This window comes from Danio rerio, chromosome 14 (assembly GCF_052040795.2).
Source record: "Danio rerio strain M-AB ecotype USA chromosome 14, GRCz13ab, whole genome shotgun sequence".
In the NCBI taxonomy this organism is placed as follows: Eukaryota; Metazoa; Chordata; class Actinopteri; order Cypriniformes; family Danionidae; genus Danio; species Danio rerio.
Genome location: NC_141034.1, coordinates 1,575,001 through 1,602,500, shown reverse-complemented (window position 1 = coordinate 1,602,500; position 27,500 = coordinate 1,575,001). Strand labels below are relative to the sequence as shown.

Below are 27,500 nucleotides of genomic sequence, written 5' to 3'. Positions count from 1 at the left end.
TTTATGTAAAGAATTGTAATGTTGTGTATGTTTTATTATATTTCTATTTTGTCAATATTAAGCCTCCTGTGGACAGGTGTTGAAAATTAGCAAGTTTGCTAAAACACTTAAACAAATGCATTTGGTTGTCCAGTGTAATTGTGATGTCCATGTCAAATAAATAAATAAATAAATAAATAAATAATACTTAAAATAACATTCTCAGAACTAATACAATTAAAGCTGAATGTTCATGCTATATAAAGACTATTAGTCATTAAAGATATCGGTCACACTTTACAATAAGGTTCATTAGTTAATGTTAAGTAATGCATTTACTAACATGAACAAACACTGAACAATACATTTACTACAATAATTATTCATGTTAATAAACGTTAGTTAATGAAAATACAGTTGTTCATTGTTAGTTCATGTTAACTCATGGTGCATTAACTAATATTAACAAGCATGGATTTGAATGTTAATAATGCATTAATAAATGTTCAAATATAATTAATAAATGCTGTACAAGTGTTGTTCATGTTTAGTTCATGTTAGTAAATGCATTAACTAATGAACCTTATTGTAAAGTGTTACCAAGATATCAAATTCAAATTTGCATAATAATCATAAGTTAATCATAATTTCCTACAAGCTAATTTTGCTATAGTAATAAAGTAAATATAGTAGTAAATATAGTAGTAAAAAAAAAGCGATCAATATAAACAGTTATAACAGAGTCAGTTATAATTGTCCATATGTTCTGTAATGTTTCAGTGAGCTGTATTTTATTTGTTGTATATAATATATAGGCTTTTTTTCGGTCTGGCAACATATTCAAACTAAACCATAAGCACTTCTAATTACACAAGAAATAAATAAACTGAATATTATTGCTATATTACTATGATGTGTGATGCATCTAGGGATAAATGTTGTATATATCTGTACAAATAACTAGTCCCAAAAACTTTGCAGATATCTAAAGACTTTTGCTTTTACAGATGTATAATAGTATCTGAAAGAGTAATGATCTGTGTGTGAATCATCGCTCATGCTGTGTTTTACACCCTCAGCCGCAGAAAACACTGATCTCTATCACTTCTGCTCGCATACAAAACCAAAGTCAACATCAAACAAACAACTCTCATGTTTCAAAGGCAAAGCTAACCCAGCAATAAAAAAAAGTTGACATGATTTGATCTGATCCATCAGATACTAATTTGTTGAAACATCTCTGTGGGTTATAAACTTTAGGCGACATTGGCTAAAGCAGAAAAAGAAAAGTTTATATTTTAATGACGAGGTTTGATTCTGATTTAATCATTTCAACTGACCACAGAGATGTGCAGATTTACACAGAATTACAGCCTCATTCATTCATAAACGTATTCTTATGAGAGTTTTATTAATTCCCAGCGGGCATCTTGATCGTGAAACTACATCAAATTAAATGTGATATTGACGTCAAAGAAAAACTCAACACAATTTAATGTCAAACCCTTGATGCTGTTTGACTCATTCATTCATTCATTTTCCTTCGGCTTAGTGCCTTATTTATCAGGGGTCGCCACAGCGGAATGAACCAACAACTATTCCAGCATATGTTTTACGCAGCGGATGCTCTTCCAGCTGCAACCATGTACTGGGAAACACCCATATACACTCACGTTCACACACACACACACTCATACACTACAGTCAAGTTCATCCAATTCACTGGAGCACCTGGAGGAAGAACACAGGGAGACGGCAACATGCAAACTCCACACAGAAATGCCAACTGGCTCAGCCGGGACTCGAACCAGTGACCTTCTTGCTGTGAGGTCACAGTGCTAACCACTGAGCCGCCCTCAAAAGAAGTGTAGAGTAGTTTTATTTATCTGAAAGCTTTCCAGCAGACACAGGACGTCAACATGACATAACATTAACGTTGTACCCCGACATCATTTGCTAGTCAGAAGGGTTGAAGTCAGAACCCTTTGAAACATGAGAGTTGTTTGTTTGATGTTGACTTTGGTTTTGTATGCGAGCAGAAGTAATAGAGATCAGTGTTTTCTGCGGCTGAGGGTGTAAAACACAGCATGAGCGATCATTCACACACAGATCATTACTCTTTCAGATACTATTATACCGATGTCAATGTCCAACATCATTGGATTTTGGTCACTTTCCAACGCAACCTAAAAACAACCAAATATCAACGCCTGCTGATGTTACAGCTTGACGTTGTGTGGACGTTACCACTATGACGTCTATCAGATGTTGGATTTTAATTTTCAAACCTGACGAATAAATATCAGTATCTGACGTCAATATGACATTGGTTTAAGATGTAAAAGACCTTTTATAGAGGATGAGAGAGCTCCAGGATTTCATCTAAAATATCTTCATTTGTGTGTGAAGATGGACGAAGGTCATAGGGGATTAGAACAATATTAAAGAGAGTAATTATTGACAGACTCTTCATTTTTCAGGTGCACTGACCCTTTAAATCATTCACACACATTTAACATGCTTTCAGTTTTCTGACTGACTGATCTTTTTCTCAAGTAAAATACCCTTTACACTTTTAAGTGCTTTTCCAGTCAGACCTGTGCTGATTTAGATAGTAAACTTAAAGAAACACTCAACTTTCTCCTTTCTTAAACATTTTACAACAACCCCCAGAGTTAAACAGTTGAGTTTTACAATTTTGTAACGCATTCAGCTGATCTGTAGATCTTTTAGCTTAGCTTAGCATAAATCATTGAATCGGATTGGACCATTAGCATTTCACTCAAAAATGACCAAAGAGTTTAGATAATTTTCCTGTTTTCATTTTAATTGCAAAGATATTAAAATGTCATCTCTCTACACGTCATCTCTAGGACCAGTCATCCAGAGACATGGATTCTCCTACCACTGCTATGCTGATGATACCCAGCTATACCTCTCTTTTCATCCTGATGATCCCTCGGTTCCAGCTTGCATCTCAGCCTGCCTGTTGGATATTTCACACTGGATGAAAGATCATCATCTTCAGCTGAACCTCGCAAAAACGGAAATGCTTGTAGTTTCTGCCAACTCGACTCTACACCATAACTTTTCAATCCAGATGGATGGGGCAACCATTACTGCATCCAACATGGTGAAAAGCCTTGGAGTAACGATTGATGACCAACTAAACTTCTCTGACCACATTTCTAGAACTGCTCGATCGTGCAGATTCACACTCTATAACATCAGAAAGATCCGACCCTTCCTATCTGAACATGCAGCTCAACTCCTTGTTCAAGCTCTTGTTCTCTCCAAACTGGATTACTGCAACTCTCTACTAGCCGGGCTCCCAGCTAACTCTATCAAGCCTCTTCAGCTGCTCCAGAATGCAGCAGCACGAGTGGTCTTCAATGAACCTAAAAGAGCACATGTCACTCCGCTGCTCATCCGTTTGCACTGGCTGCCAGTTGCTGCTCGCATCAAATTCAAAGCTCTGATGTTTGCCTACAAAGTGACTTCTGGCTTTGCTCCTTCTTATCTGCTCTCGCTTCTGCAGATCTATAGGCCCTCCAGAAACTTGCGTTCTGTGAATGAACGTCGCCTCGTGGTTCCATCCCAAAGAGGGAAGAAATCACTTTCGCGAACGCTCGCGCTCAATCTGCCCAGTTGGTGGAATGAACTCCCTAACTGCATCAGAACAGCAGAGTCACTCGCTACTTTCAAGAAACGACTAAAAACTCAACTATTTAGTCTCCACTTCACTTCCTAATCTGCAATTGCCTCTCTGAATATCACACTAACTGTACAAAAAAATAAAAAAATACTAATACTACTAATACTTCCCTTCTTAGACTTTACAGACCTGAAACTTGCCTTTAGTACTTATTCATTGTTGCTCTTGGTTGTGTAAATTGCTTCCTTGTCCTCATTTGTAAGTCGCTTTGGATAAAAGCGTCTGCTAAATGACTAAATGTAAATGTAAATATTCTCATGAGCTAACATTCTGCAAAAGAGTTTGGAATTTCTGCCAAACTTTCAAGTTTTATTTTTGTATTTTCTGTTTTTGTATTATTATTATATAAATATATATATATATATTTGGAGGGTGGGGGGAGGGGGGATTGTGTGTTTGTGTTCATTTCTATTCTTGTTTTTCTCTTTTGTCTTGTGCTTATTAAAAGCAATGAGCAAAGAATTTTTTTTTAAAAATACCCATTTTCTTTTCTCAATCCATCATCATCATCATACGATAATGATGTATCACATTTGATATTGCAAACTCTATTCAGCAGATAAACTCTTGACACAGTTGTGATGGATTTTCATCATCAGCCACAGGAAACCCAGACGTGCATCACTCAACATTAGCAGGAAGCTGACGTTTTATGCTTGTCATGATATCAAATCTCGACCCCCACCCTCACACACACATACACACACCCACACACACTGGTTTATGAGGACTCTCCATAGGCTAAATGTACTTTATTAAGTTAAAGCACTTAACATAAACTTTAAATATCAAAATACCTGTTAAATATGAGTATTCATTTAATAAAATAAAATTTCAATCATTTTAAATTACAAAAGCACAAGACAAGACAAGTTTATTTATATATAGCACAATTTATATGTTCATATTTTCATATTCAAAGTGCTTATCACAAACTTTTAATGTGAAAAGGCCTGTTAAAAATATGATTTTAAAAATCATACCCCTACATAAACAAGAAATAAAACGCTTAACCATAGAAACAAAAGGATTGAAAACAGATTCAAATGTGTTGAAACAGGTTTTAAATGATTATTTTTCAAAGAAAGACACAAATGCTGTGATCAAGGCATGTCCTGATAAACCACTTCAATATTGTAATACCTACAGTAGGTCAAATCCACGTCATTATACAAACTTCTGTGCTTGAAAATCACCCAAATCAGCACACACACAAACACACAATGGTGAATTATGGGGACTCTCTTGAGGCGTGATCTATTGTATTTAGTAAAAACGCTTATGACGGGAAACAGTGGCAATTTTTTTCTTTAGTAATTTTTAAATGTGATAGTAAACTATTTGAAATTATGGGGACACAAGGCATGTCTTCATTGATGTTAGTGTAATCCCTAGGTCAAACCCCTGTCATTTATTATGACATCCACACTCATTAATTATACAAATGTCTGTCCTTCTAAACCAGTACACACACACACACACACACACACACACACACTGGCATTGGTGGTTTATGAGGACTTTCCATAGGCATTTTGTGTTTTATTCAACACAGGCTCATTGTGAATACATAAACCCATTTCCATTTCTGGAGAGCAAGAATTGTGTCGACAGCGGCCTCTGGTGGATTTACACGAGGAAGGTAGGTGTGAATGGCACTAGCAAGAGAAATTTGAGATCTGAAAAAGCTAAACAGCGTCCTCTGATGGAACAAAACTGCAAAAAAAAAAAAAAACGTAGCTCCTGGGATGTATTTTGTGATCTCCAGAAATGTATACAGGGGTACATATCCATAATGAAGCATGGTGGTGGGGTGGTGTTCAACAACGCGGGGCCCCGACTGCTACGCCACTGACACATACACACACTGCCGTTTTATGAGGACTCTCCATAGATGCAATGTGTTGAATTCAGTAAAAACCCTTATCACACGAAACTAGAACAAATGTATGTCCTTGTAAACCACCCAAATCAGCACACACACTCACTGGTATTGGTGGTTTAAGAGGACTCTCCATAAGCGTAATGTATTTTATTCAGTAAAAACGCTTATCACAGGAAACTAGCAAAGTTTCTGTCCTTGTAAACCACCCAAATCAGCAAACACACACACACACTGATATTGGTGGTTTATGAGGACACTCTACAGACGCAATGTATTTTATTCAGTAAAAAAGCTGAATAAACAGTGGCGAATATTTATAAAAAGACCTCATTAAATATGATTTAAACAGTTTTAAATTATGAAAACACAAGGCATGTCACCACCTCAGTGTTGCAATATCTAGGTCTTTCCCATGTCTTTACACAAATATCTGTCCTTATAAACCACTAAAACCCATACAAACACACTAGTAATGGTGGTTTATGAGGACTCTCCATGGACGCAATGTATTGTACTAAATAAAAACGGTTATCACAGGACTCTAGCAAAATTTCTGTCCTTGTAAACCACCCAAATCAGCACACACACACATACACTGATATTGGAGGTTTATGAGGACACTCTACAGACGCAATGTATTTTATTTGGAAAAAAAGCTGAATAAACAGTGGCGAATATTTATAAAGAGACCTCATTAAATATGATTCAAACTGTTTTAAATTATGAAAACACAAGGCATGTCACAATAAACCACCTCAGTGTTGCAATATCTAGGTCTTTCCCATGTCTTTACACAAATATCTGTCCTTATAAACCACTAAAACCCATACAAACACACTAGTAATGGTGGTTTGTGAGGACTCTCCATGGACGCAATGTATTGTATTGAATAAATATGCTTATCACAGGAAACTAGCAAAATTTCTGTCCTTGCAAACCACCCAAATCAGCACACACACTCACACACACACACACAAACACACACACACAGATACTGTGCTTTCCAGCTTTCATTTCTAGACATGAGTGACAGGAAAGTTTCACCTTGAGCGCAGTCAGTCTTCCATGATCCTGGTGAAGGAGGAATCCCCGGTCCCGTCCCGTTGGGGGTCACCAGGGCCTTCCCCGCCCTCACAGACCACTTCCTGTGCAGCGGGGCCTCCCATTGGCCGCCGGAGGGGTTTGCTCACGCTCTGACCTCATTTCCTATTCTGTCGAATGCTGTGGTGTGCCAGAGTGTGTTGTGAATCTGTGGAGCTGAAGCATGTCATTTTATTATGATTGAGAAGAGGATAAAATCACTAGAAATCATCACTGCAACACCAAAACTGAAACTTTATTAGGATGTTTACACACTGCTCTTTTACTGTGCAATAGTTTAAAACATCCTGCAGCAGTCTTTGTTTAAAACTTTGAAGAAAAAAAAACATTATTAATTGATTTAAATAACAAATTTAAAGCATTTTTAAAAATTAGAAGATCTCTAGAACCCACAGATCTTAAATGATCAAAAGGTTTCTTTGCTCTTTTAAATTATTTATTTTTTAGCTATTCAATTATTGCATTTTCCATTTTCATTATAGCTTCAGATGAAATGTTATAATGTTCTTTTAATGTTATTTCATTTTTTATTCAATGTTTTATATACTTTGAATAGCTTTTTTGTTTTTATATAATGCTATTTATTTAATTGACATTTTAAGTACTTTAACTTAGTTTAACTAATAAAAGATGAAAATACATCTGCATTTCTGGCTGAAGTGTTTTTAATCACTGTTTTTTTTTTGCATTCATTTTTATATTTCACTTTCACTCATAGTTCAATGAGTAAAAAAACTCATAGTTTTAATTTTAAGTAAACATTTGGTAAAAAAAAAAAAAAAAAAACACCTGTGAAATTTAAATAATAAAAAAATATATATAAAGTACTATTTATTACTTTAAATATACATTCTAAATTGTTTCTTCAACCTAATTTCGATTCATATATATATATATATATATATATATATATATATATATATATATATATATATATATATATATATATATATATATATATATATATATATATATTATCGAACCCGGTTTATCAATAATTATTGATTTAGTCCATATATTATACCCAAAGTTGTGCTGAAACAATCCTTTTTTTTTTAATAGAGTTGTTTATCTATAATCATATATAATATATAAATATATATATATTTAGATTCCCATTGTTGCACATTGACATAAATTTTACTACTATTCGATATATATTTATAATATATATATATATATATATATATATATATATATATATTAGGGATGTGCGGAGCAGCCGGTATTTGTATTTGTATTTGTATTTGTTGAGGGGGGAAAAGTATTTGTATTTGTATTTGTATTCGAGTAAAATTCAAAATGGCGCAGAAATATATATTTTTTCTATTACACTTCTAATTTACGTTATAGTGAAAGTATTGTTTAATTATACCCATTATATAAATTATAGATATGCAATATTGGCTGTTGTTTTTGAACATGTGATAAGAAATGTCATTGAAAAGAAAATAACATAGAAGCCATTATCTCATCCATGGTTAAACCAACAACTAATAAAATACCATTGTGAATATTATGAACCCCCACCACCACCGTTCTTGTCGAAGGACACTGAATAGACAGATTAAAAACAAATAATACTTCAAAAAACTGTTCTTCTTCTGAAAGAACTTTTTTCCAATGCACAGAATTCCAAAAACTAATATTAACTAAATAAATCTAAATAAACCCTGCCCGGGAGATCTGGCAGAACAAAAGATTTCTATATAATACTAAAAGATACAGCCCTGCTATTATCATCTGCCAGCCACAAAAAAAGACACAAAGTTTGTTTGTTTGTTATTTTTATGTTTGAAACTGACTTGCTGGGGCAGAATGTGGCTGTGTTGATGCTTTTAGGATGCTTTTAGTGCATGTGATAATACATTACATAGAAGGTTGCGCTGCGGCTCTGTTCAGTGAGAAGCGCTCTCTATGGCAAGCCTTTTTAGCATTTAAATCTTTGTTCTGGCTCCATAAATATATTAGAGATATCTCTAATTATATTTTGACTAGTCATAATTATAATTCCACTACTCAGAATGACAATTAGACATATCTGCAATTACAATTGTACTAGTACGAAATCAGATGAATTTTGACTAGTAACAATTGTAATTGATATCTCTGAGTTTTTACTAGTCATAATACATTTGGAGATATCTTTAATTCATCATATTTAGAGATATTTACAAATATATTTGAAGATATCTCTAATTAATTTACTAAAAGTCTAATTACAGTTGTAGATATCTTGAATTGGATTTTTGACTAGTCAAAATTCATTTGGAGATATCTCTAATTACAATTGTGACTAGTCAAAACTTATTTAGAGATATCTGCAAATATTTTTCAATGGAAGTCAATGGAGGAATATGACTAGTCTATCATAATATGTTTGCAGATATTTCCAATCTGACTAGTCGAATTATAATTATGACAAGTCAAAATATAATTAGAGATATCTCTAAATATATTTATGGATAGTCTGAACAAGGTTTAAATGCTAAAACGGCTTGCCATACGCTCTCATCCAGTAGCACAGTGGAGATTTCTCTAGTTATATCCTTTTAGTCGTTTGTTATGCATTGACATGCAGTCAAATATTTCGCCAAACAGTCCTTAGGGATGCGGTGACACGCAGTCAGATATTTTACCGAACAGATCCGCCACTTTTGGCGCTCATAAACAATCATAAAGCTCTCGTGCTGCAGGAATGAGGAGATCTGCTGAAGGCGCGCAGCTGACGTGCAGTGAGGGTTTGCGTCTTTAATAAACTACGGCAGTTTGCGATCACTGAACAGTAAGAATGATTAATAAATCCATATGAAACAGCCCCTTAAAGTCACGTCTCGCTTTCAGTTTCGGGCTTTGGCGCGTTTTGCCTCTCTCTCTCTCTCTCTCTCTCTCTCTCTCTCTCTCTCACTCTCTCACGCGGGCATGCACTGTGGTCTCATGAGGAAACGCTGCTTTTTGATATAGTGTTTTTCTTGCTCCCGAATACAAATAATTTTTCAAGTATTTGTTCGAATTAAGTATTCGTAAAAACACGCTATTCGTGCCTTTCCGAATACCGTATTCGGGTTCGGCTCCACCCTTAATATATATATATATATATATATATATATATATATATATATATATATATATATATATATATATATATATAAATATATATCGAATAGTGGTAAAATTTATGTCAATGTGCATCAATGGGAATCTAAACGTTTGTTGATATTAAAGACACACACCAAATTTTTGGCCACTGAAAAACTTCGGCCACTTTGTAAGGGACGCTCTAATTTTTGTGGATTCAGCCATTTTTGGGGGACTCTTTTAAATCTGGAAGCATTAAAAACTAGGGCCCGATTTTACACCCGGTAAAAGTAAAGAGGCTGAATGAAGGAGGCTCGTTCTTTATCCTCGCGCTGCAGATGCTCTGTTTAACTGTTTTCTCGCTAGTGAAACGTTCTGTTTTTACAAAGTCCGCCATGTAAATAGCAAATCCAGCACGCAACTGACTTTTAAAGGGAATGAGAGACGAGACTCTGATTGGTTTAATGCACGTTATGCTCAAAACACACCGAGAACTCATTAAGAGAATAAGCTCGACCCTGTTAGCCCATGCGCCGGGGCGCAGAGCGGATTTATCCATCCTTAAAATAGCAAAAGTGGATTCGGACACAATCTTAATTCTTTTGCGCCATGTGCTTTAGACTTTGTGCCTAGATCATTAAAATAGAGCCCCTGATATCGTAATATATCTTTATCGTTCAATATGGAAAATAATTATTGAGATTGCATTTTACCACATCGTCCAGCCCTGTAATAAACATTGAACTACAGAACAATCAGAAATGTTGCCATGTCATTGGTGATTTTATTTTAAGCAAACATTAAATATTAAAGCTCATTACTTTAAGCAAACGTTAAATATTCCCTCTTTGTAGCCTTTTGACACGATGACGCGAGCGGGTTTAGCATTCGCACACATGCAATGAAATATTCTGCATTGTTTTTCGGGTGCAAACAGTTCATTTCCAGCCTTCTATGACTGTGAGCTATTCTTATCTCTCAACATGAAAAAGTACATTGAAACTTCCTGTTTTTGTCTATAATCAATTTGGTTTGTGTGGGAAGCCGCAATAAAAAAAGCACCTTTTTTCATATCCATTTGCGCTTGATGATGCCGCACCTTTAGCGCACACACACACACACACACACACACACACACACACACACGTTTTCTGATGCTGATTCAGAATGAGAAGAGGAACTGACAGCATTTAGTAGTTTCCTGCCAAGTGTGCAGAAAGTCTGGGTCCGGTTCACACACACACACTCACTCACACACACACACACACACACACAAAACTGCATCCGTACACCCCCGCGCACGCGCCTCTCGATTACATCTTTGTCAACTGACAAAATCATGACGAAGGCCAGCGGAAAGGAAATCGAGTCATTGTAGAATCGAGTTTTCCAATCTCCACAAAGAAGCGGTTTTCCAGCGTCCTCAAGGATTCTTATATAAGGTGATCGAGCACCTGTGTGGCAGTATGAAGGAGATCAATAGCAGCAGCTTTACAGAAGACCAAACTGTACATCTTAAACATGAAGGCGTGTGTGTGTTTTCTGCTTATGTGTGTGTTGGCAGCACAGGCTGAGGAGTCGCCGAAGATCCTCACGCTCAGCAAAGTCATGAATGAACTCAAGAAGATTCAGCAGGGGCTGGTAAGTTCATTTATCAGACCTATTCTGGAGCTGCATTATTATTAGTAGTAGTAGTAGTAGTGGTGGTAGTGGTGGTAGTAGTAGTATTTGACACTATTTTTAATCTGATTTCTCTTTTTCTTTCAAAATAGACGAATTCAAACAAGACTTGGTTCAACTCTCCAGCCACCAATGATTTGAAGGTAAGACACTAAATTAGAAGGTGCATATTAAATATGATGCTTTTTAAGGGGTAGTTCACAACAAAATCTAAATTAGCGCATGTGGTTTTGAACATGCACTCAAAAAAATGACATTTGCAGTTTGTTTACTATATAAAGTGAGCTGAAACAACACAATTCTTGACTTGTTGTTGTTGTTTTTGTGGACAACTTAATTGTTTTATGTTCCGTTCACTTTGATTGCTGGCACCAATTGACCTCCATAATAATTTCTATGGAAGTCTATGGGTGCCAGCTATCAGCATTCTTCAAAATATCCTCATTTGTGTTCATCCTGAGAAACCTGCACTCAAAAAATGACGTTTGCTGTTTGTTTATTATTTAAATTGAGCTGAGCAATTCTTGAGCTGTTGTTGTTGTTGCTTTTTGGTACAACTTAATTGTTTGACGTTCAATCCACTTTGATTTGTAAAAACTATTGATTTCATTTAATTTAACACATATTTATTGTGTAGATCCTGGTATTTTTTCAGTGCTTTTGAGATGTTTTCTTTTGTTGAACAAAAACAAAGATATTTTGAAGAATGCTTTCTGCTGGTACCAATTGATCTCCATAATAATTCCTATGGAAGTCAATGGGTGCCAGCATTTATCAAAATATCTTCATTTGTGTTCAACCTATGAAAGAAGCTCAAATAGGGTTTGAACAAGCACTCAAAAAATATATTTGTTGTTTGTTTATTTTTAAAATTAAGCTGAAACAACAATTCCTGAGTTGTTGTTCTTTTATAAATCAACTTACTTGTTTTATTTAATGTTTAATCCTCTTTAATTTGTAACTTATAAGTTAAATTAATTCCTTCATGTTGTCCCAACACAAATCGATTCTGTAAAACTCAGCATTTTTGACAGTGCTTTGGAGATTCTTTCTTCTTGTTGAACACAAATTAATATATATGGAAGAATGCTTTATGCTGGCACCAGTTAAGCTCCATAATAATTCCTATGGAGGTCAATGGGTGCCAGCTATCAGCATTCCTCAAAATATCTTCATTTGTGTTCAACCTATGAAACAAGCTCAAATAGGGTTTGAACATGTACTTAAAAATGACATTTTCTGTTTGTTTATTATTTAAATTGAGCTGAAACAACACACTATTTGAGTTGCTGTTGTTGTTTTTGGGACAACTTAATTGTTTTATGCTCATTCACTTTGATTTGTAAACTAATAACTTAATTACTTCATGTCGTCCCTACACAAATTGTACGGAGCCCAACATTTTTACAGTGCTTTTGAGATTCGTTCTTCTGCTAATCATAAACAAAGATATTTTAATGAATATTTTTGCTGGCACCAATTAACTTCCATAATGATTCTTATAGAAGTCAATGGGTGCCAGCTATTAGCATTCTTCAAAGTATCTTCATTTGTGTTCAACCTAAGAAAGAAGCTCAAATAGGTTTTGAACATGCTCTCAAAAAATGTTGTTTGCTGTTTGTTTGTGATTTCAATTGAGCTGAAATAACACAATTCTTGAGTTGTTGTTGGGACAACTTAATTGTTTTATGTTCGATCCACTTAAAAATGTAAAAACAATTAGCTTAACTTAATTCCTTTACATTGTCCCAACATAAATTATTTGTTTAGAACTTTTGCTTTTGAGATTCTTTGCTTCTGCTGAAGACAAATAAAGATATTTTAAAGAATGCTTCTTTGCTGGCACCAATTGACCTCCATAATAATTCCTATGGAAGTCAATGAGTGCCAGCTATCAGCATTCCTCAAAATATCCTCATTTGTGTCCAACAAGCTCAAATAGGTTTGACCAATTGAAAGGTCAGCAAATGATCGCTAACACTTCAGTTTAATTAACAATTGGCATCATTTACAACTGGCTTTTACCTGCTTTTTATTAGGATATTAACTATTTTCAATCCCTAACCATACACAATACCCAAACAAACACTATAAATTAGCAGCTAATTATTAGTTTATTGAGCTAAAAGTCTTAGTTGATGGTTTGTTAATAGCGTGGATTGTACATTTAATTAAAGTGTGATCATTTATGTGTGAACTGTCTCTTTAAGAGAGCGATGAGCACATAGCAATAGCGCTTTAACAACAATACAGTGGTTTTCGCATGACTCAGTAATAAAAACAAACGCATTAATATCGTGTAACAGCCCACCTTTATGAGAACAGCCGGGTTTCACAGCTGCGATTCTTATTAAATCTGCGCCTTTCCTGCCAAACACCTTCTTGTTTGGTAATTGCAGCCTTTTTTTTTAGATTTAAAGTCATTTTGTGCAGGTCGCTCAGGAGAAAGTGTGCTCCGTTTAGCAGAAATCTGATGAGTAATACTGTATATGTCGGATCTGGCCTATTTTCTTAGCAAATATAACTGCTGTGTCTCCGACACTTTCTCCTCTCCTTCGAGTTATTATTGTGAATGCATTTTTAGCTTACATGCGCTGCTGGATGACTTTGCGAAGGTTCAGTTTCTGTGCGGCCTCAAGCAGAAGTTTGGAAAGCATTTCGGGTTTGGTGTGGAAAGCAGAAGAGTTTCCTCGTAGTTTCTGTGAAAACTGAGCAGAAGGGAAATTTAGAGTCGAGATGTGCAGATGATTTCTGCATTCAGACAGGAAGAGAGAGACGGAGAGCACTACTTTCTGACTGAAAAAATGATTTTTGCACAAAAAACAGGCTATAATACGCTAAAAAAAAGAGTTAATTAGAGTAAATTATTCTTAAATGTTTAATTTGACCCAAAGATGGGTTTGTCTACATAAAAAACAACAGTTGTTCTTTCATTTCACGCCAAAATCAAGAGTTAAATATTACTGTTTGTTTCAGAACGTTCAGAAAACATTTAAGTAACATTTGCAGAATGATACAAATGAATACAGCAAAACTCCTGGGTTGTTTCAACCCAATGTTGGGTCAAATATGAAACAAATGTTGGGATAAGCAAAATGTAATTTTAAGTTAATGTAAAATATTATCCCAGTGGATGGGTTTGTCCACATTTGACCCCAAGGTTGGGCTAAAAAAACCCAGCATTTTTACAGTGGACACTCTAAGTACTGTGGTTGTATGAAGAGCGCAGTATAAATAAAATGCATTATTATTATAATTATTATTATTAATATTATTATAAAGGAATGCTGGGTTGTTTGTAACCCAATGTTGAGTCAAATGTTGACCATTGAGTCAAAAAAGTGTCATTTAAATTGAAAAAAAAAAGATAAATACCCAGTTTGTATTTTTTTTTTATCATATTCAACCCAACATTGGATTAAATGAACACATCATTTTATTTATACTGTGCTCACACCCAAAGTGCTGAGAGCATGCACTGTAAAAATGCTGGGTTGTTTTAACACAATGTTGGGTCAAATAGGAAAAAATCCAAATGTTGGGATAAACAAAATGTAATTTAAACATAAAATGTTAACCCAATGGATGGGTTTGTCCAAATAGGACCCAATATTGAGTTACAAACAACCCAGCATCTTTACAGTGCACGCTCTTAGCGCTTTGGGTGTAAGAAAGTTTGCTCGAGTATCAGGACAAACACAACATTGGGTTATTTGTTTATATATATATATATATATATATTTAAATGACACTTTTTAACTCAATGATTGGGTTTGTCCCTATTTGACCCAACATTGGGTTAAAAACAACCCAGCATTCTTTTATAATAATATTTTAATAACGATGCATTTTATTTATATTGCACTTTTCTAACACTGTAAAAATGCTGGGTTGTTTGTAACCCAAAGTTGGGTCAAATATGGAAAATATTAAATATTCAAATTTTTAAAATGTAATAAAAAAATAACCCAATGTTGTATTTTTCCTTATAGTCAACCCAACTTTGGGTTAAAAACAACTCAGGTTTTTGTTATTATTAATAATAACCATTCTAAAAAATAATTAAAAATAATTTTCTTACACTCAAAGCTCTAAGAGTGTGCACTGTATAAATGCTGGGTTGTTTTAACACAATTTTGGGTCAAATATAAAAAATTTGGATAAACAAGGTGTAATTTATATTTAATAACAAATAACCCAACGGTGTGTTTGTCCTTATATTCAACCCAATTTTTGGTTAAAACAACACAGCTTTTATTATTATCATTATTATTATTATTATTATTATTATTATTATTATTATTATTATTATTATTATTATTATTATTATTAACAATAATAATAACAATAATAATAACAATAATAATAATAATAATAATAATAATAATAAAATAATAATAATAATAATATAACAACAACAACAATAATATTAATAATAATAATAATATTAATAATAATAATACACATTTAGATGAGAACATTAGAAGAACATGCTTTAAACGTTTTGTCTTGTTTCGTTTCCACAGGACTGCTGTGTTGCGTCTGCTCTGGAGTGTTTCAGGTCTAAAGTGCTGCACCTGTCAGTTTCTGATGAAAAACTAAAGAAGTCACAGAGAAGTGTCCACCACGAGCTGCGCAAATCATTCATCGTGAGTGTGTGTTTATTACATGAAGAAGCAGTGCATGTACACACCTCAGACATGAGAAATGCTCATTAATGCTCTTTATTGTCACAGGTGGACAGTGTGTCCTGCACACCACAAGAGACACAGGTGAGCACGAACGAAAGCTGGAGATCTTTCATCGAACTAATGCTTCATACTTAAACATCATCGCACGCATTTCTGACTTCTGACATGCTTCTTGTTTCAGAAAGCTCAGTGCAAATCATGTGAAGCGTACACAATGGTCAACAGCCGAACGTTTGTGGACAACTTCAAAACTCTTCTGCAAAAGGTTAGTTTAGCATTTCTTTAATAAATGCGCTCTAAAAATGCTGGGTTGTTTCTCAGAAATGGACAAATGCAATGTTTAGTTAATATTTTTAATTCAACTTTAAACCAATGGAGGGGTTTGTCTGTATTTGGCAACACTTTAGCTTGAGTAACACTTCAACACCATTTACAACACTGTAAACATATACATAATTAAAGCCATAGCAACTTATTTTTATGTTGCTTTAACTTAATTTTGAAAGTTTATTCTGTTTAAACATACTTTTTTTTTGAGTTAAACAAACTTTAACTTGATGTTTTAAGCAAAGTTGATTTTGTAAAGTTAAATGGGTTCAACTTAAAAATGTAAGTGAGCAACAGTGTACCGGCTTATTACCTGCCTATTATTAAGATATGAACTGCTTATTAGCCTAAATCTACCCAATTCCCAGAGATGGGTTGCGGCTGGAATGGCATCCGCTGCGTAAAAACTTGCTGGATAAGTTGGCGGTTCATTCCGCTGTGGCGACCCCGGATTAATAAAGGGACTAAGCCGACAAGAAATTGAATGAATGAATGAAAATCTACCCAATAACTTTATTAATAATTAATAAGCAGCTAATTAGTAGTTTATTGAGCTAAACGTCTTTGTTGATGCGTGAATTGTACATTAAAATAAAGTTTGAGCCTATATTTGACCCAAGTCGGGGTTACAGCAACCCAACATTGTTAAGAGTGTTTTCTAATATTACTTAGAAGGGAAAAAACTACATATAAAACTTAAAATACATGGTAAATTCAATCAATTCTAGAATAGTTTTCTTAATCCTTCATTCATTTGGATTAGTCTCTTTATTCATCAGGGGTCGCCACAGTGGAATGAACCGCCGTTTTTTTAATCCATGCAATAAATTATAGTTTTTCCTCATCATTTTGGTGTGAAATGTAAAATATATGGTTAAAATGGTGTTTTTTTTTTACCAATTACTTGGTCTGTCTAATATAGACCGATCTAACATTGGGTTGACTTCAATTTCACTTTGTAACCAAACAGTTAGTTTGTCAGTATTTGACCCAACGTCAGGTTACCACAACACAGTAAACATGTGTCGATTTTTAATAACAACTATTGCTTAATTTGTAAATTGCGAGGTCCCGCAACAGATTGGGTTAGGATGTACAGGTGTCGTGAAGGGGGTAAGGAGGATCTGTGGCGGTGTGTTGATTGGCGGAGGGATGTCGTGGACGAAAGCGAAGAGGGTTGGGGAGTCGCGGAAGAAAGTGAAAGTGATCAGGGGGAGGAGGGCGGTTAAATGTGTAAAATGAGGTGACGGATCCGGCATGTTCCGGCACATTATATCATGATAATGATCATGTATATTATTGTTATTAACAGTGTTGGGGAAAGTTACTTCAGAAAGTAATGCATTAGTTGGCGCCAGTGGTGTAGTGGTTAGTGTGTCAACACATGCACTACGGTGCTCACGGTGACCTGAGTTCGATAACCCGCCTCGCAGTCCTACGCAGATCCTTCCCCTCTCTCTGCTCCCCATGCTTTCCAGTCAATAATCTCTACTGTCCTGTACATTAAAGGGGAAAACCCTGAAAAATATATATTATTTAAAAAAAAGAAAGTAATGCATTACAATATTGGGTTGCTCCCTAAAGAAGTAACTAGTTGCATTACTTAGTTACTATTTATATTCAGCAATGCGTTACGCTACTTTTGGGTTACTTTTATTACCTGCCTGAGGCTTGATCTCTTAAAAAACACACACACATGTAAAAGATATATTTTAGGATAATGTTATCGGAGAACTTCCTCACCCCAGAGCGATACATGTCGTATATTGAGATTACTAAAAGTTTAAAGCGATGTGTTTGCTGCTTTTGTACTATTAGTTTTAAGTCAGGGATGTTCAAACTCGGCAGAGTTTAGCTCCAACTTTCCTCAACACATCTGCCTGGAAGTTTCTAGTATACCTAGTAGGAGCTTGATTAGCTGGTTCAGGTGTGTTTGTTTAGGTTTGTAGCTAAACTCTCCAGGACACCGGCCCTCCAGGACCAAGTTTGGACACCCCCGTTTAAAGTAAAATCTCTGTCCAGTGAGACTATAATCCCCTTCGCCTTTTATTTTATGCGTTCAAAATAATGAAAACATTCCGTCATTGACTGCGTGATTCATTGTGACTTCACTGAAAAAAGTGTTGCATGAAGAACTGTTGCAAACTATTAATTTGTGTTAAATTTAAACAAACAAATGAAATTGAATAATGTTCAACTTAATTTGTTTGTTTAAATTCAACACAATTAAATTGTTTACAACCACTTAATGTAAAAAAATTGAGTTAATCCAAGGAATCATCTTTGAATAATTTTTTCAGTGTACATTCATTTTAATACAGCAATTCGTTTCTTGAAAAGCTAATCAATTAAACTAAGAAGTAACTCACGTTAAAAGTAACTAAAACATTATTAATTATTTTTTTAAAGTGATGCGTTACTTTTCTCGTTAACTCGCTAATATTACATTAATATTACTTGAGTAACTCCTGTTACTTGTAATGCGTTACCCCCAACACTGTTTATCAATATTGTTAACTATAGCAAATATACTACATTGGTAACAGTGACAACTACGAAAGCATTTATTAACCTGAGCTGATGTAAATATCAAAGTTAATGCGCAATAACTCATTAAAATAAATAAGTTGTAACAGTTTTAGTAAATGAATCTAAAAAGTAATACGTTTATGTTGTGTTTTTAACGAATATTAACATTGTAACTGTGATAAATGGTGCTATTTCTCACTTTTGCATCAACTAAAGTATAGTAACTTAGTGGTTAGCACTGTCACCTCACAGCAAGAAGGTCACTGGTTCGAGTCCTGGCTGGGTCAGTGGGCATTTCTGGACAATTTAGTTGATCAGTTCCCCTATAGCGCATGTGTTTGGACTGTGGGGGAAACTGGAGCACCCGGAAGAAACCCGCACCAACATGGGGAGAACATGCAAACTCCACACAGAAATGCCAACTGAACCAACCAGGACTCGAACCTGCAACTTTTGTGCTGTGAAGCCACAGTGCTAACCACTGAGCCACCGTGCCGCCCTTTCAATCCACTTAAATTTGTTAAAGTTAACTTAATCGATTTGTGTTTGGACAACATGATGCAATTGTTTGTAATCCAGCATGTCCTACGGTAAATGTTGGGTCAAATATGAGTTAAAAACTGTCATTAACATTAAGTAAATAAATTAACCAAATGGTAGCTCACGAAACCTAGCATTCTTCACAGAGTTCCTGTTGTTTTCTTTGTCTATTTTAGGGATAAGTGGTTCAATCCTATCTCAACATCGTGATAATACCATAATAGCTTCGTTATCATTAACATTTGAAACCATCACATGCTACAACCCAGCACGAATTATGACAAAAACATTTTATATAATGATTTAAATACCTCAATCTTAATCATCATTAATCACAACATTAAATTTAGATCCCATCAAGCTCTACAACCCAGTGTATATTTGTTAAATTCACCGTAATGATTAATTACCAACCGGTACTTTTCTCCATCTGTTGATTGCAATGCTAAATCAAGCACTAAATATCTTTAATTAACAATCTATTGTTTTCCCTCTCTCCAGATCTATGCCCGTCAAGCGTAGAGACCTGAAGAGTCTGTGAAGGACAGTATGACACTACCCACCGCTCCTGCTATTCTATTTATTGACTATTTATTGACAGTTTTGCTGTTTATTTAACTTTGGATGTGTAAAATGAGTGTTCACGATGACACTGGAGTGTGTTTGTGAGAAACTGGGCTGCTAAGCTTCTTTCCGTGGTCTGTTTTGCTGGTTTTTGCCGCCACCGTGTGGTGAAATCTCATCACTGCAAAGCCTAACCATAATAATAATGCAAGGGAATTTTGAGTAGATATCTCCCTTTATCAAGTATGCAAGAGTTATATTCTTCGCCACTCATTTCAGATGTGTCATAGCTGATATTTAAGATGTATCTTTACACGAAGCAGATACACAATGTTTTTTTTATCTCATAATGAGATGCATGTATATTTATTTTTATATTAAAATATTTGTATGTTTACATCATGGCTGTTTGTTTTTATTCATTCTCTGCATGCTTAGTGATTGATTTGACAATAGGAACATGAAGTGTGGGGTTTATTCTCGGATTTTAAAGGTAAATGTAGTGGGCAGTGGTACAAAAATGACTGTGATTGAGTAGTTTTTCTCAGGAATTGTAATTTAGTAAGTAGTTGTATGTAAAAATGTGCTTTTGCTTTCCCTTGAGTACATTTTTAGTGCAGTATTGGTACTTTAACTCCACTGCCTTCCTTCAACCTGCAGTCACTACTGTATTTTTTCTTGTCTATGGGGATTAGACTAATCAGTCCTGTGATTCTTGTCCAATCAAATCACACATAGAAGGTAAGTCATCTACCTCAAGACATGAGCTCTTTATAATGGCAGCAAACTGTTTGGAAGCATTAAAAGTGTCCAAGAAGATGTCCAAAATCTGTACACGTATTCAGGGGCGGACTGGCCATCTGGAAATTCTGGCAAATGCCAGAAGGGCCGGACCATTTTTTAAATGTGGGCCGGAATGCAATTTTTTTATTAAATTTTTTTTTTATGCATTGTTTTTACATGCAGGCAGCTTTAATCTCTTGCAAGATGTAAACATGATGATGATGATGATGATGATAGTAATAATAATGATAAATGTTAAGCATTGGCCCAATCGGCAATGGTCGGCTTGTTTCGAGATAGGCCGACCCAATCAGAGGTTACACGGACGCAATTAAAATCTGGCAAGAATGTCATACAAACAGTAAGTGCAACACAAGCTAATTGTCAGAAATGGGCCGTAAAAAAGGAAAGGTGGGGCCAAAAAAATCTGAGAAAGCAAAAAAAATAAATAAAAAAATCAGATACTGCCAAATGCATAAAATTAACTAAAATGGTCTCGAAAGGGGGCAACGCGGTAGCACTGTCGCCTCACAGCAAGAGGGTCGATGGTTCAAGCCTCGGCTGGGTAAGTTGGTGTTTCTGTGTGGAGTTTGCATGTTCGCGTGGGTTTCCTCCCGGTTTCCCTCACAAGTCCAAACACGTACTATACGTGAATTGGGTAGACCTAATTGTCAGTAGTGCATGTGTGTGAATGTGTGTGTATAGGTGTTTCCCAGAGATGGGTTGCAGCTTAGAGGGCATCCACTGCATAAAACATATGCTGGATAAGTTGGCGGTTCATTTTACTGTGGAATAAAATGACTGTATGTATAAATTTGTTATAATTGGGCTGTTTTTGTTCCAGACATATACATTAAATGTTTAAATATTGAAATATATTACAGATTAAATATTATATATTACATTAAATATTAAAATATATTACAGACGGTACTGCTTATTTTATTTTACCATCTGCACACCAATATAAGTAGTGAATGTGCGTGTCAGTGGATAGGGCTGTGTCAGTGTGGTAATGTGGGCTGGTGTGGCTCCAGTGCCAGGGCTGATTTTTAGTCCCAGTCCGCCCCTGCACGCATTGACCCAGTGAGAATCTAGGGGAACCTTTGTCTCGGGAGCCACATGTGGCTCTTTGACCAAAAATATAAGGCTCTTCAGCTGTCTCTCTTTAATAATATTTCAAAATAAAAAAATATATATAACTGTTACTAGAAATCTGTTTCCTATTGAAAGTAGTGACGAGTTGTTTATGAACGATTCGTTCCTTTTGAACGAATCTTCAAAATGACTCGGGAACTACGAGTCCTCTCAGGGAGTGATTCGTTCATCCACGCGTGCGCACATTTGTGCAGGTATCGTTAATTTTAAGTCTTCATCACATTGGCAGAATCATATGCATTAAGAACCGGAAAAAGAATTGATCCGTTCATCTCTCGAGTCCTCTATCGGGTCTGAGTCACTCGTTCCTCACGGGCCAATCATACACGTTTAGAGCCGGAAAAAGAATTGAACTGTTAATCTCTGGAGTCCTCGGGTTTGAGTCATTCTCTCACCCCTGCTGAAAAATCCAGCTTAAACCAGCCTAGGCTGGTTGGCTGGTTTTAGCTGGTCGACCAGGCTGGTTCAAGAGGGGTTTTGGCCATTTCCAGGCTGGTTTCCAGCTATTTCCAGCCTGGTCTTAGCTGGTTAGGCTGCAAAATGACCAGCCAAATCCAGCTAAAACCAGCCTGGTTTAAGCTGGATACAGCTGGTTTTGGCTGGACTCCCAGCTTGGCTAGGCTGGTCAATCTGGTTTTAGCTGGTCATCTCCCAGCCTGACCAGCTAAGACCAGGCTGGAAATGGCTGGAAACCAGCCTGGAAGTGGCCAAAACCCCTCTTGAACCAGCCTGGTCGACCAGCTAAAACCAGCCAACCAGCCTAGGTTGGTTTAGGCTGGATTTTTCAGCAGGGACGTGATGAACGAACGATCATGGCTCCTATCAGCTTAGACTGTGCATTGATTAAGATTATATGTGACTGTCACTGTTACATGAACGAATCACTGACATTTGAAGACATGAAGAGGTGAGCTGAGCAAAGAGACAACAACACCTTCATAGACAAAAGAGCAGGACAACATTGAATGATTATTTTCTCCTCCTTATAGTATTGTATTTATGACTTATTTGTCGTGTGATCAACCTTTTGGGCTAGTTGTAGATGTGTTTGGAAGCAATTCTAAACATTTTAATAATATTTTGGCAAATTGAACCAAATGAACGAAACGACTCGAAAAAAGATTCGTTCATCTTGATGAACAAGACTCAAAGATCTGAGTCAGTAAAATGATCCGAACTTCCCATCACTAATTAAAAGTGCAATTACAATTCCCTTTTATATTGTCTGTCCTACAGCAAAATTAATAAGAACTCGCAACAACAATAAAGGACAAGTTATATTTCTTACATTTCTAAGGTTGCTAAACACGTAAATCCTAACATTTATGAGTGGCGAAGGCAAAAAGAAAAAAAAATCTGCAAACTGTTCTTTCTTTATACATTGTGATGCGTCAAATGTGCTTATTTTTGAGTTGTGCATGGATATATATATATATATATATATATATATATATATATATATATATATAAAAAATATATAAATAAAGGTTTTGTTATATACACAGACCCCATATGGATCTTTAAAAATGCATTTGCTAACAAAAATCTGAACTGGCTCTTTGCTGAAAAAAGGTTTCTGACTCCTGGTTTAGATGTACTTAAAAACTTGTACTTGGAAACACCCATTCACACCAATTCCCTTATAGGGCATGCGTTTGGACTGTGGGGGAAACCCACGCCAACACGGGGAGAACATGCAAACTCCACACAGAACTGCCAACTGGCCCAGCTGGCACTCAAACCAGCAACATTCTTGCTGTGAGGACAAACTGTTTACCACTAAGCCACAGTTTGCAAAGTTAACCTATTAGTTTTTACAAATATAAGTGGATTGAACACAAAACAGTTACACTGTCCAAGACTGTCCAAGGCGTTGTTTCAGCTTCTAAATAAGTAGTTCACTTTAAGTGTGAGTAAATGAGGAGCACTTTCATGGAAACTAAGACGCTGTTCTGAATGTCATGTGATGCCATGCTGCCATCCGGCGGTCAGACTCAGTATTGTCATCTCCGCCGCCTCTATTTTTTCTCAATAGCTTTGGCTCATTTCTTAGTTTTCCTCAGTGGCTTTGGTGCTTTTCTCAGATCAGAATTGAAATAAGCAAAACAGTAAGTGCATTTCTTAAAACAGCACCAACAAATAGCAAAACACCATACAGAAATGCACCAAAGTGTCTGAGAAAAACTGTAAATGAGTTTCTTTTTTAAATCAAAACAATAAATGTAAGAGTTCTGAGATCAGTTCTGAATTTACGGTGATGTTTTTCTGCCATCTTGTGGTCAGAGCCAGTATTGTCATATTTACCGACTCCGTTTTTAACAGTTTCGGCTCATTTCTCAACTCATTTTGTTTAATCAAAACATCAACTTTTAGATTTCGGACTAAATAATGTCGTATTTATTTAAACAAACTTCTTGAGTTTTTGGCAAACGTGTGCAAAGGTTTAAGCACCTGCACAATCACCGAAAACATAAGCAGTAATGTGTGGATCAACTCTGATTTGCTAAACAATAGTGTACAATTCATTCATTCATTTTTTTTTTTTTGGCTTAAAGTCCCTTTATTAATCTGGGCTCACCACAGAGGAATGAACCGCCAACATATCCAGCACGTTTCACACAGCGGATGACCTTCCAGCTGCAACCCATAACTGGGAAACACCCATACACGCTCAATCACACACATACACTACAGCCAATTTAGCTTACCCAGTTCACCTACAAGAACAATTGTGGGTAGCACAATCGCCTCACAGCAACAAGGTCGCTGGTTCGAGCCTCGTCTGGGTCAGTTGGCATTTCCGTGTGGAGTTTGCATGTTCTCCTCGTGCTGGCATGGGTTTCTTCTGGGTGCTCCGGTTTCCACCATCTGGCAACCAGAGTGCTGAAATATGATTGGCTAAACTGGCATTGGGCGGGTTAAAGAGACCAAAACAAAGACAGCGGCTCCGGCAGGTAACCCACATGTTCAAAGCAGAATATCTGACTTCAGCATTCTGAGCATGTTTCTGAATATCTGCACACATTTGATGCTGTTTTTATGATTTAGAAGAGTCAAACATGAGTTTCATTTTCGGTGAACTCTAACCTACATACCTCTTTACTTTAATTACAGCCAATAGCGATGAATGGCCTTTTCTGAGCTAACGAAATAAATTAATAAAACGTGTACCAAACCAAAGCAAGACAAGCCACAGTAATGTCAAAAAATGATCATCAAGAAGTTCCTAAGAGTTTTGAACATTAAATAATCTGTTAAATATACCGGGAAATGTCCGTGGATCAATAAAGCAGTCTGTGATATTTTATTTGAAGTGAAAAGTGAAGTGAACGTGTGTGTATCGACAGCCAAGTATAATATTTACCTATACATGTGTTTGTCTTCACGGCGCCTATGATGCAGTTTGGGGTTTGTGTTTACTGCTGAAAGACTCTTCAGTGGTGGAAACTGAAGAAGCATGAGACTGATGTTTATTTACTTTCCTATAATCCCACCAGCGCTGGCAATCAAATGACGGCAGAAAACCAACTGTTGGGTATAAACTGTCTGACACAGACTCTGACTGTCTGACTCGAGATGAAGCATGAAGGTTTTAAAAGGATTAATTCAGCTGAAAATAAAAAATCAAGTTATTCATAGTAAGCACTCGCCCTCATGTTCATCCAAACCCCTGAAAAACATTTGTGCATCTGAGATTTATCCAGCTGCAAACCCGCAGAACCACACACGATACAGGGCACACGATCCAGACCGGGAGTGAACCATACATGCCTACTGAAGGAGCAGTCACGGTTTTAAGCTACAGTATCCTAAGAATGTCGACATGATTTAAAACTTGAACGGACGGACGGACGGATAGATGGATGGACAATTGGGTAAATAATTGGATGGATGGATGATGGCCGGATAAATGGATGGATGGATGGATGGATGGATGGAGGGATGGATAAATGTGTAATGGGATGGATGGATGGATAATTGGATGGATGGGTGGATGGGTGGATGAATAATCGGGATTGACGGATGGATGGATAATTGGATGGATGGGTGGATGGATGCATAATTGGATGGATGGGTGGATGAATGGATGGATGGATGGATGGATAATTGGATGAATAATTAGATGGACGGTTAATTGGATAATAATTTGATGGATAAATAATTGGATGGAAGGTTGGATGGATGATTAGATGGGTGGATGGATGGATAATTGGATAAATAATTAGATGGATAAAAATTGGATGGAGAGTTGGATGGATGGATGGATGGATGGATGGATGGATGGATGGATGGATGGCAGAATGGAAGAATAATTGGATGGATGAATGGATGGAGAAATGGATGGATACTAAAACGGATGGATGGATTGATGGATGGATTGATAGGTAACTAGATGGACGGATGGACGGACAAACAAATAATTGGTTAAATAATTGGATGGGTGGATGGATGGATGAGTAATTAGATAAATTGGATGGATAATTGGATGGATGGATGGATGGACAGACAGGTAGATGGATAATTGAATGAATAATTGGATGAATGGATAGATGGATGGATGGATTTATAATTGGATAAATGGATTATTGGATGGATGGATAATTGGATGGATAATTGGATGGATGGACGAATACATTTATGATTGTATAATTGAATGGATGGATGGATAAATGGATAACTGAATGGATGTACAATTGGATGGATGAATAATTGAATAAATAATTGGAAGGATGGATGGATGGATGGATGGATGGATGGATGGATGGAAGGATAAATGGATGAATGGATAATTGGATATACGGCAATGGATGAACAGACAGACGGATGGATGGACGAATAGATTGGATGGATGGATGGATGAATGAATGAACGCACGGATGGATAGATAATTGGATGTCTAAGGCTATCAAAACAATAGGATGTCCAACAAATCTATAACTATGTAGTGTACACTCTAATAGATGCTGGGTTGCATTAACCTAACTTTGGGTCAAATATGAACAAACCCAACCATTGGGTTATTATTTTTTCAATTAAATTAAATTAGATTTTTACACCAATTGTTGAATTTCCCGTTGAATAAGTAAACCCAGCATTTTTATAGAGTGTATGCTTTTTTATTAGACTGGAAGTCAAAAACTCTGGACTGTTGTGACCCAGTATTGGGCTACAATACTTTTTTTTTTTTGACTATATAAATTGTGCAGAGTATAAGTTGTGATTTATTATACATACACCAAATCTCAGAAACGAAAATTGTTACAGCAAAAAATATGAATGTATTTCTGCAATAAACAAACTATACATGTGTTATGTGTAGCCATTAATATGGCAGAATTGATCAAGCCCACAGAAAGTCCCACAGATAGTTGTTTACAGTGTGGTAATTTCCTCATAGCCAGCTGTTACTGTGCACCTGCAGACACAGCAGGAGAAAATCTTTCTGTGGTCACAAACACCTGAAAGGAGA

At 35.9% G+C, this 27,500-nt stretch overlaps 3 protein-coding genes across 6 annotated transcripts in view; 1 reads left to right on the top strand and 2 right to left on the bottom strand.

Annotated features, from left to right (window-relative positions):
- The window catches only part of bbs12 (Bardet-Biedl syndrome 12), a 45,435-nt gene extending 38,671 nt beyond the window's left edge, over window positions 1–6,764 (bottom strand). Inside the window, exon 1 of the mRNA XM_087280773.1 lies at window positions 6,624–6,764. The gene's annotated coding sequence lies outside the window, so the exon portion shown is untranslated. The remainder of the gene's footprint in view (window positions 1–6,623) is intronic.
- The window catches only part of adad1 (adenosine deaminase domain containing 1 (testis-specific)), an 80,600-nt gene continuing 59,723 nt past the window's right edge, over window positions 6,624–27,500 (bottom strand). For 2 of the 4 annotated variants that reach the window (XM_087280620.1, XM_087280621.1), the window contains exon 12: window positions 27,236–27,500. This exon is cut by the window's right edge and continues 564 nt beyond it. Coding sequence is in view for 2 of the 4 variants with exons in the window: in XM_087280617.1 (XP_087136743.1) it covers window positions 6,779–6,836; window positions 14,028–14,146 (177 nt within the window). In the remaining 2 variants the exon portion in view is untranslated. Of the gene's footprint in view, window positions 6,837–14,027; window positions 14,147–27,235 lie in introns of those variants that run through there. The other 2 variants (XM_087280617.1, XM_087280618.1) reach the window with 2 other exon arrangements.
- Window positions 11,074–20,486, top strand: il21 (interleukin 21). The gene is made up of 6 exons (NM_001128574.2): window positions 11,074–11,399; window positions 11,531–11,581; window positions 15,965–16,087; window positions 16,175–16,210; window positions 16,311–16,394; window positions 20,027–20,486. The coding sequence occupies exons 1-6, from the start codon at window positions 11,280–11,282 to the stop codon at window positions 20,045–20,047; spliced, it is 435 nt and encodes a 144-aa protein (NP_001122046.2). The 5' UTR covers window positions 11,074–11,279; the 3' UTR covers window positions 20,048–20,486.

What these genes read in the sequence shown, in the direction of transcription:
- il21 (NM_001128574.2), top strand. Translation starts at nt 11,280, where the DNA reads ATGAAGGCGTGTGTGTGTTTTCTGCTTATGTGTGTGTTGGCAGCACAG. An exon ending in GCACACCACAAGAGACACAG is followed by an intron (nt 16,211 to 16,310) that starts GTGAGCACGAAC and finishes TTCTTGTTTCAG; the next exon opens with AAAGCTCAGTGCAAATCATG. An exon ending in TCAAAACTCTTCTGCAAAAG is followed by an intron (nt 16,395 to 20,026) that starts GTTAGTTTAGCA and finishes CCCTCTCTCCAG; the next exon opens with ATCTATGCCCGTCAAGCGTA.